Raw genomic sequence first — 23,006 nt, 5'->3', positions numbered from 1 at the left:
TCTGTCCCTTTCGCTGTTGTCATTCCCACTGTCAGCCAGATTAAATGAGCAGCAATTCTACTACTTGTCCAAACTCACTCAGCAAATGGCAAATCAACAATTTTATAAGATCTTTATGCTACAAAGTGAAGTTCTCCTTTAAATAAGTTAATATTTAATCTTTACATAAAATAGACCTTTAAGTATTTGCTAGCCGACAATACAAGAAGCAGCTTTATACTACCAAAAAAATCAATTCCAGCTTTTGAACTCTGGTTCAGGAAAAAAACCCCACAGAACAAGATGTTACCATTGTGTCCTACCATCCCTGGCCTGTAGTTACAAGCTTAGCTCTCTATTGCTTTTCTCCTTTGCTGCTTCTAACTACATAGATATTGCTGTCAGCTTCTGCTAAATTAATACAATTTTCGGTTTGAACATTCATAAAACACGGTTTCTTATCTGGGAGGTGCATTGGGGGGAAAAGCAGTGCTGCCTTTTTGCTTATTGATTTTTTTGAACAAAATAAGCACTGCATATGATTTATATGTTAACCTCAGGATGTAACAGCACTATACACTAGATTAGATGCATCAGCACAAGTTAGTGCCTTCTCCACTACAGTCAACACAAACCTGTCCATATTTTAGAAACGTAAGCAATTGTAAAAAACAGCTGTTCTTTTGAGGATTTTAAAATACATCCCCATATCAGCCTATCAGTCAGCCACAGAAGGAAAAATGAGCAAAAATATTCTTAGGATTGGCTTCTTAAATATTAAGTTTCTGGTTTCTTGTGGAGACTTACAAAGTTCTAGCAAGATGTTGCTAGGAAAGGATAAAAAATGACTAGACAGTGAAAGCTGCAGTTCAGTTGATTGCAGAGAGCTCAGAAGCAGGCACTCACATGCTCACGGACACAGTGAGTTTCTATAATAGCCTCATAATTTCAAAGGATTCAGCGTCTTAGCGTTAGAGCACCGAGAAAGTGTGAACTAATCCTGTCTGTGCGACTGCAGTACAGAGCTTTACCTTGGCTACGTCAGGGTTTCCAAAACTGGCCTAAGAAAGGAGCTCAGCAGAGCCTGCCTGTGAAGAGAAGTAAATGGGCCTACACTGAACTTCATGCTGCTGCATCTTGTCCAGGGACGTACGGGATGAATATGCTCCCCTAGCTGGGCCTGCACCACTGGGCAGCGTATACATTGGACCCGCCAATGCTTTGGGGTCACTGCAATATGAAGCACACAAAACTAAGCATGCGGTTTCATTTCCTACAGAATACTACCTCCAAAATACATGATACAGCCTTTTATTAGTCTGGATTCAAGTGTACTTTTTAATTTGGTCACCTTAGAGGACAAGCAAAAATTTCAGGTTTGACGTTAACAAAGGAAAAAGTTGTCGTAGTTTTGATTTAGGTACATAGCATCACCCCTGGCAGCAAAGACACTTTTTCTTTCGTGACCTCAGTTATTTGTTATACCTCTGTCTGGATACTCTTCCTTACATTGTCATCAGTTATCTTTCATCTCACCTATGTCACAAGAATTAAAGAGGCGGAAGCCTACAGATTATGACAGGAAACAATCCTGCAGATATGGGGACATCATTAGTAGTAAAACAAATGAGACTGGAGGGAAAATGTCATTTCTTGGAAACATTCTTCTTGGAGTACAAACTGACAGAGCTGCAACTTTCAGAAAACTTTGCAGAATTTTGAAAGCTGCCTTAAGGAAACCTCCCAGAACATGTTGGAAGAACAAGTATGTTTAGGGAGCTGGTTTGCTTTCAGTTTCATGCTTATTTTCAGGATTCCTATGAAGTGTTTGAGCACACTCCAAATCACTGCATAACAGGAAAAAACCCAAATCTCTATTCTGAGGCAAAGAGGGGGATGATCTGCGAAGACCTTGCAAGAGACAGACTAAAAGAAGACACATTTGCCTTCAACCTTGGAAGAAAAACAGCCCACCATTCTACAAAACCCACACACCACATCTCCGTACTCCCCTAAAAGGCATATTCCAATCAAAGCCAGATACACTACTTGCAGAAGAAGAAATTCAACTGTAACTAATGTAGAAGTATAGAAAATGAAAATAACTGATCTTGTTACTCATGTGCTATGTTTATTTCCCCGACCCCTTCCACAATGGCCCCTAGCAGGAGTCATACTTCAAGTATTACAGCCTTTCCACGAATTTCAAGAGTAACATTCACATTTTGGCTGACATTCCTTATGGGTGGGAAGAAGGAGTGATAAATGTGCAATTGCATCCCTTCACCAGATGTACTGCCTTAACTTCTCTCAGTTTTTAAGGAAAAGGGTTAAAAAAATTTACATACATACATGCATACACACACATATATGTATTTCCAGAAGTTATCAGTACCGAAACTCAACAGAAACTCCCCACAGGCACTACTACCCTATCTGCAAAGGGAAGCTCCACTGACATTATACCAAATCTTTCAGTTGTTCAGAGAATGGCATTTAATTGAAAGTATAACTTAGATTTATAGTAACGTAATTCCCATTTGCAAATGCAGACTTCAATCACTCACAAGAAGATGGCAGAAACATTACTTACTGATACAAACGGGACAATGAGTGAATTTCCTCGAGCAAATACTTGTTTGATTTCTCTCACAGGGCAGCGCCAGAGCATGAAGACCTTAGCACCTCTCCACTGTTCTCTAAAAGCTGTAATTCCGTGACCTTTCCACACTGAGCTATTTCTTATTTCCTGACTGGCAGGCACCCACTAGGTGCTTTCCTCCCTAAGCAGCAGGGAGTTGTTTTTAGACAAATGACTCAAGACTACTGAGTTGATAGCATCACGTAGCCAAAAGCCAATGCAGGAAGGTGCTGCCAGGTCCCTGCTGAAAGGCTATGGAGGCCTAGGAATTGCACACATGACTTGCCACCAGCTGGAATGAACGTCCTCTGCAGAAATTTGAGTCATATGAATCTAGAATTGTTTTATCTTCATACGGTGCTAGATTGATGTATTTTTTTACTCCACATCTCCAGGAATAGGACACGTTTCCCCTCATGCACTACTAAGTAATTTGGAAAATAACGTTCTATTGAAGAGCGAGGCAGGAGAGAAGGCTCTGCAGGCCTTCGTGCTGCGCTGGCCTAAAGAAGCATGCATTGCCACACCGTGTGCCGCAGCTGTCGCTCTGCCCCGAGCTGGTCTGCAGTGTGGGTGCACCACTGCCCAGGTCTAACACCAGGCTTGTCTCAGAGGCACAACCTGTGGCAGACAACCCTTGCTGCAGGGGTGTATGAAGTTCTCTCTTATCCACCGACCCACTCCCCTACGGCAGACAAACATAGCAAAAGCAAGCAGAGCCGTTGCCTTCCCAGACACTTCAGATCAGGTTTGAGCTACCAACGAAGACAAATTTGAGTGACCACAAACAGCAGGGAATTGCAGTGACGAAGGGCGAACAGCAGTGGACGGCCCGGCCTCTCACTGTCCTGGGTTACGCGCAGTCAGTCATGAGAGGAAAAAGAAACCCTGCCAGAGCCACCGATGTCTTAAAGCAGTGCAGCTGTCTCCACAGACACAGGAGCTAGAGCCCAAACTCCTCACACACACTGCACAGAAACATCACTGGAGTTGAGCTACTTTGCTACTTTAAGTGATCACAAGATGATGCCTTCAAAGGCACTGCAGGGAGTGGGGCGGGGGGAGAGAAGTCTGGGATGGGAGGAGAAAGGAGGAAGAAATGCAGCCATGGAAGAGAGACACTGCTGCAAGGGGGATGCTCTGTTCCTGTCTTCGTGATCGCCATGCCCACTGCTGCAGCATTCAAAGCAGCATTATCACAGGAACAGGTAAAATGAATTAGTATTTCAAATAAGGCAGTTCAAGCTGCACTGTAGACCTTTTTTATTATTTACCAGCCATTGTTATGATTTGTTGTATGGCTAAAACAGTATTAACACAATTCTTTCACTATAACAAGTAATTTAGAGTAGCCAGAGGCTTGCTGCCCAGAAAATATCTCATCACAATAATAAAGAAGTTTTTTATTTAGCCAAGGTTTTTGCAGCCTCAATGTGGAGAGTACATGCATAAATACAAACAGGGCTACAGCAGAAATTAGCATAATCAATGCAAGATACTCCTTGGGTACTGAGTTACATTTAGCAATGAATTAAGCTATGACAACTGAAAAGATTTCTGCAGTACATTCTGGGAACAGAAAGTTCTGTGCTACCACTTCCACGGTTCAAAAACACAGCTATGAAGGCAGCTGACTTCTGGAATCCACAAAATCCTACAGATGACTCCTTATCTCTGCCTCTACAAAATATTATTAAAAGTGATGCCAAAGGTCTCCTAATGGTCACATTTTAAATGTGACCTGCACATTTAAATGTTTTCAAAACCAGGAGTTACACTTGGTGAGCACACAAGAGGAAGTGTTGCTAGATCTTAACCTCATAGTCTCACACCTGTGTTCACAGTAAGAACCTCAATATATCAGCCCAAATAATAAAAGGCTTTTTCTGCATATAAAGTTAGCATTCAGCTGCAGCAATGTACCAGGTCTGTTGTCCCTGAAAAGCCCTATTCCCTGAGAAGCACTATTCACTTTCAATTTACTATAATGGCCCAAAGAAACGTAATGTAACTTGATTTTCTTCACCTATTTAATCACCATTGCCACTGCTCATTCTATTTGCATTTTGATGGATTTTAAACCCTGACATTACTTCTACATGCTTTCCTAGCTGCTTGCTCCAATTATTGGTGGACTTTCTTCATTCAGTTCTTTCACAAAAATTCTACTTTATCATAATAGTAACAGCTTTATTGCTCAGTAGTTTGGAAGTGCCACACATAAATTGTTTCCAATATTGCCTGTAAGCTATCAGACATAGCCAAAAGAAAGCCTGATTTCTTCTTGAAAGACAAAGAGAGCTCTTGCTTGCATGAGTCAGTGAGCTGTGCTCCCTCTGGCACATTAGGGAATAAGAAAAAACAGAATCGGCAGAAAGGCATGGAAACTCAGAAGCATCTGAATGGAGCTAGCTTTTGTCCACACTGCTAATTAATCACATTTACATTTGAAGGAGGGGTATGTACACTCAGGCTGGCCAGGTCAAGCTCAGAGTAACATTACACTCAAGTATCAGGATATGTGAAAGGGCTTTGTGTTAGGAGAGTAACTCCAGTGGTTCTGTAGTTAAGACGCTACTAGGATACTTGCAAGAGATAGGAGAGACAAACAGGATAATCAGCTGGTGTTGACAGAATGCTGCTATCTATGTCGGACCGAGTGGTTTTATACACCCTGCACAAGATTAGGTATTCTGCAGGTAATATGAGAAGCTATCAGTATATTTAAAGTAAAAACCCAAAACAAAAAAACTCACCCAACCAAACCCAACAACATACAATTCATTCTCGTAACAATTTTTCAGGTAATTAAGGAGTTACCATTTCTTTTTGAAAAAAAGGACAGTCTTCATGAATTTGCAGTTGTGACTGCCAGTCAATACCTGCCTTGAATATTAAGGTCACTCAAAGCTGAGTGTCTTATGGCTCAGGACACTACTACTAAATCCATTTACTTCTACTCTAGACAGATGAAAATAGAGTGACCGTCTTTATTTAGCTATTCCACACAGCTCTGAGGTATGATGGCAGGAGAGCAGAGGTGTCAGCTGCTGGGGAACAAACATTCCAGGCAGAGCTGCAGTGACCTGCAGACGTGAACCATCGCGCAGTGGTGAGAACTGGAAGCCGGCGGTAGGGATCCACTTCGTTAATCAGGCACCCTTCTTTGCATCTGGCTTGGGACTCTTCCAAGATCAGTTGTCTCTTTACTTGTTTACTGGCCCTGCTTGCAACAAGCATTTCCTCAAATATTAGGATAAAATCTCCTTGCAAAACTCCATGGATAAAAATCTCCTAGTAAATTCCAATACAAAGTATTAGGCGCTCTGTTTTCTGAGAGAAGAATTTCGCTGCTGCAAAGGTCATCGGGTAATGGAGCAAGTCAAACTGCCCAGCAAGTTGACCTCCTCTTATGCCTTAGGTCACTGGATTCCTCAAAGTTTTAAGGTTTTTTGTTGGTTTTTTTTTTTTTTTTGTAATGTTGGTCAGGTTTGATTGGTATTTGCCACCTGAGATTTAATATGGAACTACCTATGATGAAGAGCTAATTTTCTGCCAGCAACACTTTAACAACACAGCAGCCAGTAATGTAACTGACATGAACTCCCATCAAGATATTAATAAGCCAAGCTTTTGAATAGAGCCCTTTAAGGACATTTTGTTTTGAAAAACATGCCATTTAAAAACATGTCTGTTAGTTGTGGGAAAGTTTAATGGTGAGGAACTCGCATCTTCAACATACTGGACTTGTAAATATTAATAAATATTTAATATTTTATTATTTTTATTATTAAAATATTTATGGAATAAATAAAGGTTCAAAGACTTTTCATGGTGATTTAGAGAATCTGTCCACATATGGCTCATCAAGCTGGTTGATAACAAATGCTGCTGTCTTTTGATGCTGGACGCTTTTCTACTTGTTCTTCCTGCAGAACAAAAAGCTACTCATTAAACCTTACTTGGACTGAAACATCTCGGGACACATCTTGACTGTAGCTGAAGCTACTTCCTCTAGTTTCTTTGCAAAAAGGAAGAAATAACCAGCCACTCCCTCAGAACATAACAAAAGATCCAGGTGCTGCAAAGGGGAAAAAATATCAGGGATAACAGGACAGAAAGTTTGGCTAGAGAACAAGATCAGGAGGACATGTTCTGTTGCACGAGGTCTCATTTAACTACCAGTTCACTTATGAACATGAAAAAGTGACAGCACAAAGACTACCAGAGCGACTGCAAAGGGATCTACACTAAAACACTACATCTACACTAAAACTTAGAAAGTACTGCAGAGTAAACAGAGAGGTGAGCACACAAAAGAGCATGGCCTATCATCCATATGGCACTCATTCAGTAAATATTGCTTCCAATAAATAAATAAATCAAATCCTCAGAGCTCACCTGCCTGCTGACAGTTCACCATGTACTACTGGAAAGCGTTAACTCAGGAGTCTGTAAAAAGCTCAAATGAAATACTACAAATCCTAATGCAACATGTGCCAAGGGAAGAAACAGTGCTGTCTATTACACCTCAGAGATCCATCAGGGCTCCCATGGCAAAGCACTGGATGTAACATAGCAGGACTGGCAAACTGCCTAGCAAGAAACAAGTAGAGTTTGATGCATGCATGACACCTACTAAGAGAATTAACTTTTGCTGCCATCTTCCTAGGATATCACGTATCGTAAGACAGTTGCAAGAGTATCACCATTTGCAGTTGAAGTTCTGGAGTGTGGTACGCTGGTGGGAAATAATGTTTATGAAGAACAAGAAACCACTGGCCCTGGTTTAACACATAAGTCAGGAAGCATATGGAGTTATGAAAAGTTAGATCAAGAAAGTGATTACTTCTAAACATCTACGACTAAGTGCAAGGTGACCTAGACCCTTAAACCTGTGGCATCCTGAGAAGCTACACAGAAACAAACTGGGATGGAATCAGGAGGTGCAGCCACTTGCCTAAAGACTCCAGAGTAGCTGTGCAGCAAGTGGAGAGCACTGTCACGTAGTAGGAAACGAGACTATCACAACACCAGGCAGCTGAGGCACGGCAGCATGGCTCCTGATGCCCTGTATGTGCCTAACAGCTCTCCCAGACCGTCGTTTCTGCTCACAGATTCCTATTTCCACTCCTAACAGCTCCTTGGCAGTAGGATTTTCCAAGTGGCTCTGCAAGTGTAAGAAGTAGGGAGAAACATAGGATCTTTACAAGTTTGAGAATGTCAACAGAAAAAAGCCACACAAGAGAGAAAATGACTGAATCTAGTGCTTAGTGGTCTTTATACTTCCCTTTGTATAAAGTCATAATTTGTCTAAATTATGAATTATTTAAAAAGTTCAAGACTACCCTATGCACCAGTTGCTGCTTTAGCTTTATCTCAGCAGGCATCTACCCAGAACACAGCAAGTAAGATATCTGTATGCAATTACTAGGCTGAACTCAAGCTTTGAAAAATACATAATTATTTTAAAAAAACCAAACCACAACATGAAGCCTGAGGAGCAGTAGATTAAACTGATAAAAATATGCACACACAAAACATCGCCACAAAAATCCTATGAACAACTTGTATCCTTTTACAGATACTGTAAAAAAAAAAAAAAAAAATCTACATGTTAGTTACACAGGATTTTTCAAAACAACAGAAACCAAATTGCGCTCTTTTGGGCTCCTTTGCAATATTCGGGTAGATCTGCATGTCACAAACTCAGAGATGCGAAAGCCTTCAGGTACCATCAATCCCAGCATTATGGAAATACATTTCACTTCTCTGTTTTTTAATCCAAACTTGACAAACCTAAAAGCAGTGATTATTTGTCAAGAAGAACAGTACAATAACAGGCTCTCTGCACTCACACTGTGACAAGGCAGTAGCCGAGGCACTTAACATAAAGTTTAAGTCTACCACAGACAACTGCAAACCAGCTTATAAAATAACTATTTAGGTCCCTTCAAACAAATGTCTGTTCCTCTCAAGGTTACTTAGATTAAATCTAAAAATTTTGGTTCATTCTCCCTGCAGCAGCAGCTTGTCTAATTCCAGACGAGTTATTACTTTCATCTCCAAAATTTTTTGTCCTAAATAGGGAAAAAAACCAAAACAAAACAAAAAAACCAAACCCATCTCATTGCTCAGTGCTTCACAAGAGATGCATAAGAATTCCCCACTCTGGAGACAAACACACATCAGCATGCAAAACAGAAATAGCACAAACAAAAAAACCCCTGCATAAACCCCTCACTCCATCTCTTTGTAAATCATGTGATTAAAATGGTTCTGAGCTTCACATTTAAGACAATGCTGCACCATATATAGCATCAGAGAGAGCGCTGCAGAAACTGCAAAGGCAAAGCACGCTGTTCTTGCGATCCAGTTCTCTTTAACAGTCTTGTAAGACAATTTTAATAGTCAAAAGGGAACATGAATAAGGAATGGATGAGCCATTTGGTCTTTTCGAAAAAAAGGAAAAGCAGAGGCTTGAAATGCTGCAGAGGAGGAACTTAATTTTTAGCACAGATAGGAGAAGACAGTCAAAGGTTATGTAGGAGGCACTGCTCGGAAGATTGGGAAGGGGGGGTGGGAGTAGAAGAGGGGGGAAGGTCTGGGGGGTTTTTCTTGACCCAGAACAGGAGGAGTTAAGCACATCCCACAGAAAACAATATAGTGACAGCAGAAGGAGGTAATACTGGGGAAGTGGCTATGTATTTGTGGCTATATATTATAAGTTTATTCGTTGTGGTCTCATGATCCCTTTTATACCTGGTTCGCCTTGGTGGAGAAGACTCAGCTCACACAGAAAAGTGGCCTGTGGTTACTTCTCAAATGTTTCTATGAAGTTTCATACACACTAATGAGAGAAAAAAATGGATACTCTTGTCCTGTTACAGGAAGAATATGCACCGGGTGGGGAGGAGTTCATGACTAAGTTGAAAACTCCATAAAAGCTGTTTCAGGAAACTTGGGAACCTCCAGTTTCACACTTGTAAGGAAAGTCATGTTAAACCAGCACAAACTCTTAGCAGTTGTAGGAAACTTGAACAAAAAGAGCTGGATAAGCACTGACGTGTTGAATGGGAGAAAAATGAATGCCGTGAACCCTCAGCATTTACAGGCACAATTTTATACAGATAACTAGTATTTCTCCCACTCCCATTTTCCATCACAGGCAGTCTCAAGTTCCAAAAGGAAAAGCAGGTACAGTGCCATCCAAGTGTTTCACCTGCCGCAGCTGTAGAAGAACTCAGCTCAGATATCCACCTTTGTAACATCGTAAATTCTGTGCCTATGGAAAGCGTGTCTACCTTAACTCATAAAAATACGAGCTGCAAGAGAACAAAGTTTTAATGAGTCAAGTTTCAATAGACAGCAGAACCTGAAGTTTACAGTATGCATAGGGGCAATGACCTCAAAGTAATGTCTACTGAAAATATACACTTGAAATTCCAGTCCTTTTATACAAAGCCTCTTGTTGGAAAACTGGGAGACTAGTAAGTGACGAAGTAATGTAAAACCCCTGATTAAAAATGAAAGTGACTTTTTAGTTCACAGTTCAGCTCTAAAGGCATACAGAAAGCTCCTACTGTTGTTACTAGGGAAAAATTTGAGAGTAGAAAAAAATTGAGAGAAGTTATTTTTCATAATCTGAAATATTCATACTATCCAAGTCTTTTCAAATCAAGAAAAAAAAAGCAGCTTTATAGTCCATATCTAAAAGGTGATCATGAAGTGCTGCAGCGACGAGTGATCACAGCTACAACAAAGGAGTAATACCACAAGCACAGTTCCTGCTTTGGCTCCGATACTCTGCTCCCTGCCTTCCCTAAGCCCCTTCCCTCCCCTACTCCAAAGCCATTCTGTCCATGGACCAGTTGCAGCCAGTTTTGAAGGTCTCACACTAAGTATGTGCCGGTAAGTTCCACCAAAGCTGTTGCATGGGTAGAAGAGAGAAGCCCACGCTCCCTGATAGGAAATAGCTGCTCTGAGCTCATTTTCTGCCAGGCCCCCTCGCAAGCTAAGCAACACCAAACTGGCCACCACAACACACTTCTTTTTGACCAAATGGTAAAGGGATCAAGGCAAGGTGCCAACTACTGCAGAGCTGTCAGGAACAGTTTAGCAGACTGGGGACAGGGGAAGACTGACGACAGAGGGCTGCTGACGCTGGGGCAGGCACTGCAGATGGAGGGCTGGGAGGGAGAAGAGGGATGGAGTCCTGCTGGCAGAAGAGTAGGAAGAGCAGACACAAGACAACTCCCCAAGAAACCAGGCTGACTAGTTCCATTGCTCTTGGAACAATTTTTTTTTTTCATTAGAGGGCTGCCAAGAGAGCAGATTTCATGCCATATAAAGGGCACGTGCCCACTCCTTCTTATAAACTAATACGACCAATACAGTGCAAGGCACCATATAAGAAGATAGATAATCTTTCCACTGAAGCTGAGTGTCTAGTTTTCCAATACATTTGTATCTAGTCTGAGCTCCTGGACAGGAATTCTATTTATTTATAATAACAGAAAAAGTTATCATTTAAGATGGTAATATGCATGCTTGAGCCAAGACACTACAACACAACTAAGTGCATCCAAATTCATGAGAGGCACATAAACATAGTTAACTAATGATCTAACCTGTTTATTTTGCTGTTCCTTTTCTTTAACAGTAACCCTCTTTTCCTACGGAAATGCTTTTTGCATGCTTAACATGCAAATGTTGTACTTCAGTGCTGCTACTTCAGCTTTTTCTATAGTTGGAAATCAGAAGTTACTGGCACACTGCTGTTAATATCACCTTGCCATTGCTTGATAGCTACTGCATTAGCATTTTTAGTACAGATATTTTTCTGGAGGAGGCAGATGGAATTACCTTCTCTCTGTTTATGCAACAGACTCTTCAAATAGGAGCATTACAACAGATCACCATGTGCTTCTCACGTGGACTGTGCTTTGGGGAAATCAGAGCTATCTCCCTACTAACAAGAGCTACTGCAGTCTCCTGGAACAATAAGGGGTTCAATTTGTGACATTTAACATAAAGTTATGTATTCTAAATTACAAACTGCTTTGCTTGCCAGGATTTTAGACACATTAGACATTACACTGTATTAAAAAAAGTAAACCTTTCTGCAAGTAGATGCTAGGAAAAAACCACACAACCAGATACTCCTGTGGCTTTCAAAATCACATATTTCCATACTTTGTGGAGTTTGAGGCATGAAAACATTCATACGCTTACAAGACTAGTAAATCCATAAACCAAACCATTCTCCTTACAACACTCGGCTGAGATGAGGAGCCAGGACTGCACTTTTCAGAAGATACAGTTCTTGCTATAGAAGTAAAACCCTAACTTGAACAAGATTTTTAGGTTTTTTTTTTTTAATTAAAACCAGCCAATACACAGTTACAATCTGCAGACAAGTTGGCCAAATTTAACTTCTCTTTTTCTCAGTGCAGACTGCACTACCAAATTCTGCTAGCATTTTAGCAAAAGGGTTGTCTGTAGGAAACAGGCTGGCTTCACCCACCAACTCCTACTACGTGCGTCAAAACAGTGTCTTCTGATCATCCTCCAGCCAGGCGGTATTACAGCCCATCACCTACAAAGCGTTTTGGATAGCTAATAAGATACAAGTCAGCCATAAGTGAAGACAAACCACAAGAGAACTCCTCCACTCTTTCCGAGCTTCCGAGGGATGTGGTAAGCAGACACAATCAGTTCAATTCACAAACAGCATCTTACAGCCACTGTTTATAAAAGCAATGTTAAAAGCAAAACATGCTTTGATAATAACAGAGAACACATGAAATGTTTTTAAACTAATGAAAACCTATCTTACAGTACCCCTCATGTATTCCTAGGTGTGCTCTCTTGCAAACAGAGCTCTGGGCAAGTTATGTGTGAGAAGAAGAAATAATCTAGTAAGAAAGTGCTCAATCATGTTTTTCTACTTTAAAACATTTTTAAAAAATCTGAATGAGATGTTGCCTTGAGTCTTTTGCAGTTCCTTCAGTTACACGTGCTCACAGTTTTTTTCCTCTGCTGACATTCCCTCAACTTCTACGCATTTGGTGAGAAATGGTATTTTCACCTTTCCAATTAGTTTAATAGCTAATTTACCTGACAGATCACAAATACACAGCAAGAGTGGTCTAAATAACCCAGTGTTCACCAGCACACAACAGCAATGCTTCAGAGAGACACAATGATGCTGGCAGTTTCCACGGGAGGAAAACAACAGACTAGCTCATGAATCTCCTTTCATCTCATCCACACCAGTCCTCCTCAGTGTTCACAGCCAGTATGTAAGCAACATAATTTAGGGTTATAGAGGAGGCATAACCAGGTAAATACATGCTAGCAGTGGATTACAGAGTAAGACCGAGTCCATCAGACACCAAAAGCAAGACATTGAGCAATATGTGAGCATCCCAGCAGAGGAGGGTGGAGCAAGCAGCACACAGAAGCAAAACTGAAAGCAAAAGGGTAACGTGATGAAAGAAGCAGCCCCAACGTTACCATGTTCTATTTTGATTATTAGGAATATTTTATGATACTACATTAAGCTTGGCTTCTCACTTGGTCTACTAACTGAATATATATGTTTAACCTTTAACACATGAGCAGGGACAACAAGGAGGAAAAAAAAACCAGGAAGAAGAACTAGTTGGGGAAATGAAAGCTTTCTCTCATCTTGTTTCCTTGTTAGCTTCACATCTTAGCAGTTGTCTAATCTTTAAGAATAACCTTTTAAAAAAACACTGGTGTCTGCAAGGTTTCAATTTCTCTTTTACTCTCAGTATTCACTAGCAATTTTCTCTTTTGTTTCCCCTTTTCTAAAGCTTCCCTTCCCCCATCTGTCCTTCCTTTACCCAGGCATGTATCAGCTGCATATTGTGCCCTTTGCCAAAGACACAGAAGTGCAACAAGCCATAAGCTCTGCTTCTGCACCCGCCGTATGTGAACATCTGCAGAGACCAGTATCACCTTATTCATTAGCAGTGCGCTAAAGGCACGTCCTTGCTCTTTTTCATAGTACACAGTGCAGTAGCTCTCAACCAGAATAAAATATAAGGAGCACCGAGGGAAAGTAACCATACCTACCAAGAGAAACAGAAAATCCTGTATTTCTCTATAAATCCTTGCCATGATGGTTTGAGCTCAACTGCAGTGTAAAAAAAAAAAAAAAAAAGGCACACAAAGGAAAGAAAAACCCCAAACACAAACCCCCTTTCCTCTCCCTTGATTAAATGACCTTTTATCCAAGATCCAACAGGCTAAAACCAAACAAATAAACAAACAAAACTCCCAAATCAAAACCCATAACCGAAAATACTCACAGAAAAATAAATTCCTTGCTCACCAAGTATGATTCAGACAGGTAACAACTGTAAAATTCAGCGACAGCAATAAAAAACCAGTATGTAATTTTCTAATTAAATGACCACTTTTTCTTTATAGTCTACATGCAAACGTCAAGAATAAAGCTTACTTGTGAGCAAAAAGTGCCAGACATCTAGAAACCGGATTTATAGATGGAAAAGTTCTCGCATAAACAGGAGCCAACCCTTTCAGTAATTTTCACACAAATGAACTCTGCAGGGCTCTCTATGCCTGTGAAGGAGAAATTATCCACAGCACCGAGGCCCTGACTTGCCCTGCGATCAAAATACAGAGCTGGACCTTGGGAGGTCAAGGTTCTGTTCCCAATTCAGTCAGAGACTACATGTGCAACCTGGGCAAGTCTCTTAATCTCTGAGTCTTTGTTCTTTGCTTAAGAGAAGAAACGCATAGCCATAATCTGCCTTTTGCCATTTCAGTGAAACTGCAATGGGTAGAGAAAAGCTTCATCTGTAACGTGTGAGTCTATAACCTCAGACAACCCCTCTCAGAAGTACTGTAGCAACTACCCATGCCCCAGACCTCCAGTATCAAAGACTGCCTAAAATTTGGTTCCAGGTGTTCACAGTTTTAAGCATGATTTTCCCAGAAAACCAGTGCTATTTACTCACAGACTACTAAATCACAGCATGGCAAGTTTGGATACACTGACATATTTGCAAGTCTCGCATGTCAACATATCAGGCAATAGCTCAACAAATATTATTTTACAGCTATATTTCTACTGTTTTAAGTCCAAACCACTTTTTGCCTGTGTTTTATCTTCCAGTCCACATACATCAAGCTTACACAAAAGGCTGTAAAATACCATGGGCATTCAAAAAAGTTATGCAAAAACCTAAGTCCTGCAGAAAAACATAAGTCATTATTTCTAATGGAAGGGGGTCTTTACAAGTTTGCTCAGATATAAAGTATACACAAGCCTTTTATTTCTAGCTACAGACATCAAAGCACATATTTTACACCAATAACAAGAAGTACAAGGTCCTAGGCAGACCTATTTGTAGCTTAAAATAGTTCTTCATACTTCTGCTTTTCTTTTTTCTTCTTTTAATTTCAGCTGCCTTACTTAAACATGCCAAACGCTCCCTAACATGTTCTTTAGTTTTCCTACGCCGCTTCCAAGTTTCACCAAGTCTGACAAATACTGCGCATCATCGCGCTGCTCCTTTTACCCTGCCTGGAGAAAGCCAACATCCTGAAGTCTCCTGAAGATCTGAAGTTTTCTCCTGAAGGCAGAAAAGGGCACACATATCATCCTGACTGACACTGTCTGCAAGTCAGGTTTTACATAACGCTGAACCCTCGTCCAGAAAGCCTTGACGCAGCCTGACAAAACCCCCCTAAGCCCTAAATCCTGCCCGCTTAAGCGGGATGTTTTCAGGCTCATTACGCTTCAATGACACTGAGTTTCTTAATTAAAAGGGTGGGGGGAAATAAATACACCCATAAGGTGGTCAAGGAATTATGTGATACATCAGGAAGACGGGTTAGCAACAGAAAAAAAAGAGAAGGGAAACTTCTCACAGGGAGATGTGCTCCGGCAGCCCCGTGGGGCTCTGCCCCTCACCGCCTCCCTGCCCCTCACCGCCTCCCTGAGGGCCTTGTCCCCAGAAGAAGCGCCCCAGACTCCCCCGCCTGGGCCTCCTCGGCCCCGTCCCTCGCTTCTCCACAGGCGACCCCGGGGGCCGGGACCCCGCCGCCATGAAGCGCCTGAGGGCGGGTTCCCGCCGTTCTCGCCTGCGGCCCCGCGCGGACAACAGGTAAACCCCCGACCCCGGAGAGAGCGCGGGAAGAGCGAGGGGGTGGGGATCTCCTTCTCGCCCGCCTGAAGGAAAGCTTGAGGCGGGCGAAGGGAAAGGAAAACCCGCCGGGGAGAAGGCGGCCCCGGAGGAGGAGGGTGGTGAGGGGTCGTCCCCGCCCGGCTGGCAGCTCCCGGCACCCGCGACCTTCCCCGTCCACTCACACACACACAGCTCCACCACGTAGGCGTAGTAGGACCAGGCCACGACCAGAGCGATGAAGGCCACGGGCACCCAAGCCAACACCTTCTGGCAGCACTTGAGGACGTGGGACGGCGCCATCTTCCCTGCTGGGCCACTGCAGGAGGCATCGGCGCCGGCGCTGCAACGGGCGGCGGCTGCAGCTACGGCCACCGCTGCGGTGCCGGCCCCGGGCGGGCGGGCGGGCAGGCCCTGGGCGGGCCGCAGTGGGCGGGAGAGGGGCGGCTCCGGCGTCCGCCACCGCCTCCGTCCCACCGTCCCCTCGCCCCGTGCCGGTAGGGAGGTGAGCGCGTCCCCCTCTGATGGGAGGGGTCGGTCGTGTGTGTTTGCGCCGGCGGGGCTGTTTCTGGGCGGGATCCTCCTCCAGCCGTAAAAAAGTGATGTTAAAGCTCAGCGTTACTCTTTTGCGGTCCCGGCCAGGCGGGCGGGTCGGTGGTGGCCATGCCGGGCACAGGGGCGCCAGATTGCGTCCGGGCAGCCACGCCGGGCTGTCACCTCCTCCTTGCTCACAGAGTCCATGTACTTACAGGGCTCAATGAGCTTGTTGGCCGCAGCAATGTTTATTTATAAATAACTTGCTATGCTGCTTTCTGAACTTCAGTTAACGCCTGACAACAACTCCACTACCCTCCGGGAAGGCGTCGCCACAGGCGCCGCTCTCCGGGGCTGACCCTCCTAAACATGGACGTTTTTAAGGCTTGACATTTGTAGCCTTACTATCGCCTGGGATCGCGGGGCTGGGACGGCCCGTGCCGCGGCAAAGCCCCGTTTCCCCTCCAAACAGGACGGCGCTCGTGCCGGGCGCGCTCCCCCGCCCGCAGGCGGCAGCGGGGCGGCCCCGGCGGCTCCCGCGGGCCTCTGGCGCCACCTGGCGGCGGCGGGGACCGACTCTGAGCGGGACCCGCCCTGCGATACCGGGAGCGCCCGGCCCCGGGAGCGCCCGGAAAGATAAAACGCACGGCGGGGGGGGGCTTTAATAGCCCAGAGGTGCGCCACAGGGAGAGAATCAGAGAATGGTTCGGGTTGGGAGGGACTTTAAAGATCATCCAGTCCAACCTCCCTGCCCTGGGCAGGGACGCCTTCCACCAGACCAGGTCACTCAAAGCCCTGTCCAACCTGGCCTTCCAACACTTCCAGGGATGTGGAAGAGTGGTGTCCCGAAAGGAGAAGGCATGGAAAAAAAACAGCAAGGAGGAGATTGCTGGCATGGGTGGGCAGAACCTGGACTTTGAAACCACGTAGTCCTTTTGAGCATGCAGAGGATAAGTGGGTGCTGACAGTGATAGGATTGCTTTGGCAGAAGGCAGGAGCAATTATTATGGCCTTGCCTGCTGATGAGATGATGGAAAAATACTGGGATAGGTGAACATGAATTCAGAATACCATAGGCCTCTAACAGCTGATAGAGAGGGGATGCTGCTGGCTAATGCCCAGGCAGCAGCAGCCTGCGTGTGTGGGAATGTGCGTGTGTGTGTTCATCTGGGTATCAGAGCAGAGAAAGGCAGCAATGACCTCTAATCTTGACACATGCAGAGTAACTGTGAAGCGGTGAGATGTGCCCAGAGACCGTAGAAAGGTGGAACAGAAAGAATAGACTGTTTCAGTTGGAAGGGACCCACAATAATGATCTAGTCCAACTGCCTGACCAATTCAGCGCTGACCTAAAGCTAAAGCATGTTGTTAGGGGTGTTGTCCAAATGCCTCTTAAACACTGAGAGGCTTGGGGCATTGACCACCTCTCTAGGAGCCTGTTCCAGTGTTTCACCACCCTCTTGGTAGAGAAATGCTTTCTGATGCCCATTCCGAACCTCCCTGGTGCAGCTTTGAACCATTCCCATGTGTCCTGTCATTGGATACCAGGGAGAAGAGCTCAGCACCTCCCTCTCCGCTTCCCCTCCTCAGGAAGCTGTAGAGAACAATGAGGTCTCCGCTCAGCCTCCTTTTCTCCAAACTAGAGAAGCCCGAAGTGCTCAGCCACTCCTCACAGGACATTCCTTCCAACCCTTCCACCAGCTTTATTGCCCTCCTCTGGATGCAGTCAAGGACGTTCTTAAATGGTGGAGCCCAGAACTCCACACAGTACTCGAGGTGAGGCCACACGAAAGCTGAATACAGCGGGATGATCACCTCTTTTGACCGGCTGGTTATGCTGTGTTTGATGGACCCCAGGATGCGGTTTGCCCTCTCGGCTGCCAGGGCGCACTGCTGACTTGTATTGAGCCTGCTGCCCACCAGCACCCCCAGATCCCTTTCTGCAGGGCTGCTCTCCAGCCACTCCTCTCCCGATTTATGCTTGTTCCTGGTGTTACTCTGTCCCAGGAGCAGAACTCAACATTTTTTCTTGATCACTTTGGGATTAACTCTAAACGTATGGGCATGCTAGAACATGGGAGCACTTACAAGCTCAGAGTGGTAGGGAAGGGAGTTGTAAAATTGTATGTAGTAACACAAGGGCTGCTAAAGAGAGGGATTATAGGAGAGGGAGAGAGCTGGTGGAACAGCTTGGTCTGGCCCATTCCTAATGGGAATGGCCAGGGGAGGATAGAGCTGGAAGGCCTGGGAGGAGTGACTGGTTATGTGGATGGCATCTTAGTTATGGGGATGAGTCACTCTAGAAAAGTACTATCAAGGACAGAGCAGTTTGGATTTAACATGAACCAGGAAAATCTTGGGCTGATGTGATGGTTAGCACATCAGGGATATTGCTAAAGTATTCTAGCTCCTCTAATCTTTGTTCTGTTTGCTAAAGGTGGGAAAACATGTACTGGCTGCTGGCATGTGCTTTCCCTCAAGATCTCAAGGGAGTTTTAACATTTAGCCTCAAGACAATGGGAACAGGTTTAAATGCTTGGTGTCCAAGTAAAGAAGTGTGGCCAGCAGGTCAAGGGAGGTGATTCTTCCCCTTTGCTCCACTCTCATGAGACCCCACTGGGAGTACTGTGTCCTGTTCTGGAGCCCCCAACATCAGAAGGACATGGACCTGTTGGAGCGAGTCCAGAGGAGGCTGCAAAGATGATCAGAGGCTGGAGCACCTCTCCTATGAGGACAGGCTGAGAGAGTTGGGGCTGTTCAGTCTGGAGAAGAGAAGGCTCTGGGGAGACCTCATAGTGGTCTTCCAGTACCTAAAGGGGGCCTACAGGAAAGACTGGGAGAAAATCTTCATCAGGGCCTGTTGTGATAGGACGAGGGGTAATGGTTTTAAAATAGAAGGAGGCAGATTCAGAGTTGATATTAGGAAAAAAAAAAAATTCCAATGAGGGTGGTGGAACACTGGAACAAGTTGCCCAGAGAGGTGGTGGATGCCTTATGCCTCAAAACATTCAAGGCCAGGTTGGATTTGAGCAACCTGATCTGGTTGAAGATGTCCCTGCTCCTTGCCATGGGGGTTGAAGTAGAAGACCATTAAAGGTCCCTTCCAACCCAAACCATTCTATGGTTCTATGATTCTATGATTTGTTAATAGTCCTGTTAGAAGTAACCGATTTTAGCTTTAAAGGGGTATGGAATGAGCAAAAATGGAACAAAAGAATTATTTTTTTTTTTTTAATTGGAGCACAATATGAGGCAGGTGTAGAAGTTGCATGGAATCTGCACGGTACCTTTGCAACCAAAGTGATACTAGAGAGATGCTGTTGTATCAGCCTATATATGCTGCAGGTTAGTGGGGACACTGAGCATATCCAAACAAAGCCTGGTATTAATCCTGTAATATACGGGATGAGATTGGTTAAAGGCCGATATGGAATGAAATATGAAATGTCAGAAATGAATACATTCAGAGTGTGCCTCTTCTGTACTGCCTGCCTGGCAAAACTTGCCTGGCGTACTGACTGCCTGGCAAACATCATGGAAACAGTATACAAGGTACGGGCACATCTGACATTTAGCAGTCCTAAATTCATTTTGTATTGAAGTGCTCACAGCTAAACTCAGGAAGATGGGGGCAGGGGAATTTTGAATCTCATGCAAAGTGATTCAGTAACAAACTTGGGATGGTTCTCTGATGTGTTGACAATGATAACCACTGGGATAGCCAGAAGTGCCATATGGCAAAAGGGACTGCCAATTTAATGGAAAATACTTCCGAGGCGTTCAGTTGAACAGCATCTCTGGCTATTTATGGCGCCAAGCACAACTGCTGGCAACAGAAACAGTGGTTCCAGACATGGAAGAAATGGGGAAAGGTAAGAATAACAGAGGGGGATCTTCTGATAGTAGGAGCATGGATGCCTCCACGCTGTAAGGATTCTGACCTGGAGACCTGAACCCACAAGGACACAGAGGGGGAGCCCCTTGCACAGCCCTGCTGAACTCCCCATCCGCTCTCTGCCCAAATGGCTCGGTGTGGGAGGGTGCAGTGAGGAGGGGTAGCCTTGCACCCTGAGCCTGAGCAGCGGGGAGGCAAGGGGGATAAGATTGTAATGCAATATCCTTGGATGTAATCCGCAAGTTTTAAGAATGATAGATTAGCTTTACAGTTGTGTTTTTAGTCGTTTAATTGCTGTGTTACTTTCTTAGCAGTGTATTCAGTGAATAAACATTGCACTCTCAAGCCTGCAATGTGAAGGGAAGGGAGCCGAACCTGGGAAGCAGAGTGACAGCCAGCTGTTACCAAGCTCGTCCTGCGTGTGGGTGGCTGTTACTGTGCACCGACCCTCCTCTCATCCCTGCTTCCAGCAGCTTTCCTAATAGAACCCCATGACCTTTCACAAGAAGCAAAATTCCTAACACGAAGACTAAGAAGTGCAGCTGTGAATAAAAATAGGCCTAATCAGCAAACGATTCACCACGCTAGGGAAGACATGAAGTCATCCAGCATGACCCCCTCTATCCCAGTCTTCCTTGCTGATGCTGACTCCTGATTCACCTGTTGAGGTACTGGCAGGGCCGCGTGCGTGTTGACACGACCCCCTTTGCGCACGTGTCAGTACTGAGCTGTGGGAACAGCCACTGACCGCGGTTTGGAAGGAGTCTAACACCAGCAAAGCTAGAAGCTGTGACATGGCCAGTATTTCTCTTCTGGGTCAGACAGATCCCTTGGGTGGGACAGGAAGCTGGTGACAGCTGGTCCTTGGGCAGGACGGATGATTTTTGACCAGCTCTTTGAATAGGTGCCAAGCAGGATGGAAGACAGCTCTGCTAGAAATCACCAAGTACCTCTTTGGCTTCAAACATCTGCACTGCAGCTCGTGGGGAGGGACAGTGATGACACTTGGGAGCAAACTCTGGGAAGCCAAACAGCAACTGAGAATGCCATGTCATGGGAATGGCTGCTCACCTCACTCACATCTGATCCTGTAACTGTCAAATAACAAAAAAAAACCAAAAAAACCACCTCCATTTCTGGCTGCCCACCTGCTTTACCTGCAGAAAGAACTCCATGAGAGAAGTGAAACATTTCCCCTTGCAGCCTCAGCACCAGGTAGGGTCTATTGCAGTCTTCCAAATTTTTGTTGGTCTATTTGCAATAAATAGTTTGTGCAGGTTGGTAGGAACAAATGGCAAAATTTACTGTATTATAAATTACTGTGTCATCAACTTTTTTAAAACATTAAAAATAGATCTACCATCATTCGCTATGCTTTTGGAAAGGTGTCTCAGAGCAAGACACTGCAAACACTATTTTTCAGAACTCTGTACTATTTAGACCTCATTTACAACAATTTCATCTCCATTTTGCTTCTGTATTTTTTAACTCTCAGAGCAGCTCATCTTAAATTCCAGGAAAAAACAATCTCCTGGCAGAAGCATCCCAACAGCCTCTTAAGTGGAGACTGATGCAAAATGATCATTTGTCTCATTAGGGATCTTATTATTTGTTCTTGGTAATATCAGACAAATCAAATTTTTGGAGGCTTCAAGTTTCTGATATACACATAGAACCAACCAAGGCTGGGTAAGTGTTTGCTCTTCACATTCCAGTACAGCTCATGTAATCTTGTACACACCAACTGTGAGTGACTAGTTGCCCTTGTCTGTGTTAGGTCAAATTTCTAAATTGTGAAAGATGCTCTTTTGCTCAAACAGCATCTCGAAAAATTTAATTTCAGCCATATTGATTTATTCCTTGCTTTCCTAGTGTCCTTTTGTTCAGTGATATTCATGTCTCCTAAATTACCATTTCTTCTAATAGCATTTAAAAGAGCTTTGGTTTTTTTTAACTTTAGGACCTATCATTTCATTGGTCTCCTCTTTTGAAATCCCCTTTTCTAAAGATTAGTGGCTAAATATCACATTTTGGTATCCTTCCTTTTCAACAATGTATGTAATTGTCTGTCCTGTGACTCAGCTACCGTTACTCTAGGAACGACCTTCTGTGCATTATTTGAGAGAGGCACACAACGTTTCTAGTAATGTTCACTCATTCTAATAGTATCAGTTTCAAAGCAGATTAAAACACTGTAAGATGCCACATAATTTAAAAAAAAATCTGTATCCTGAAAAAAAAAGAGACTATTTAAAAACACTTTATTGACAAAGCTTAACAACAATTGGTTTTCTTGGGGGGGGGGGGGATTTAGAGCTACTAGTTGCTCCATGGGGTAATATCAAAACTGACAAATTTCCCCTAAAGCAGTGGACCTGAGGCATACAGTATTGCACTACAACACCCCTGTAGTACTTCCTTTCTCCAGGAAATTGCTCACTGGATGGTTCTGACTTCAAAATCTACTTCCTTTAGTCAAAATTCATAAAAATTTTAAAACAGCTCCTTTCTAAGAGTTCTCACCCTTCATGTAAAATAGCACATCAATTTAACAAAAAATGTCCAAATGCAAGTATTTGTATTCAGGAGCCATTAAAGATGATGAAGAAAGGTGGCATTCACAAAACACAAGTTTAGTCCAATGAAGCTCCTCTTCTGTGCACCCTTTGCTGTTCATGGAGAAAGGCTGGGTCCTCCAGAGGATGTTTCAGAGCAGCTAGCTGGTGCCTAAAACCACAGGAGAAAAACCCCCAAACATCTCTACATTGACTACAGA

The 23,006-nt window shown here is 43.9% G+C and overlaps 1 protein-coding gene across 3 annotated transcripts in view; it reads right to left on the bottom strand.

The window, feature by feature from the left end:
- ZDHHC20 (zDHHC palmitoyltransferase 20) overlaps window positions 1–16,185 on the bottom strand; it is a 47,708-nt gene extending 31,523 nt beyond the window's left edge. Inside the window, exon 1 of one of the 3 annotated variants that reach the window (XM_086739530.1) lies at window positions 15,987–16,185. In XM_086739530.1, the coding sequence (XP_086595656.1) occupies window positions 15,987–16,104 (118 nt within the window). In that variant the 5' untranslated portion in view covers window positions 16,105–16,185. Of the gene's footprint in view, window positions 1–11,250; window positions 11,335–13,723; window positions 13,797–15,986 lie in introns of those variants that run through there. The other 2 variants (XM_086739531.1, XM_086739532.1) reach the window with 2 other exon arrangements.
- Between the last annotated feature and the right edge of the window lie 6,821 nt (window positions 16,186–23,006).

This window comes from Chlamydotis macqueenii, chromosome 1 (assembly GCF_036417535.1).
Source record: "Chlamydotis macqueenii isolate bChlMac1 chromosome 1, bChlMac1.mat, whole genome shotgun sequence".
Classification (NCBI taxonomy): domain Eukaryota; kingdom Metazoa; phylum Chordata; class Aves; order Otidiformes; family Otididae; genus Chlamydotis; species Chlamydotis macqueenii.
The sequence above is the reverse complement of the archived record's forward strand: the minus strand, read 5'-3'. Positions and strand labels throughout refer to the sequence as shown.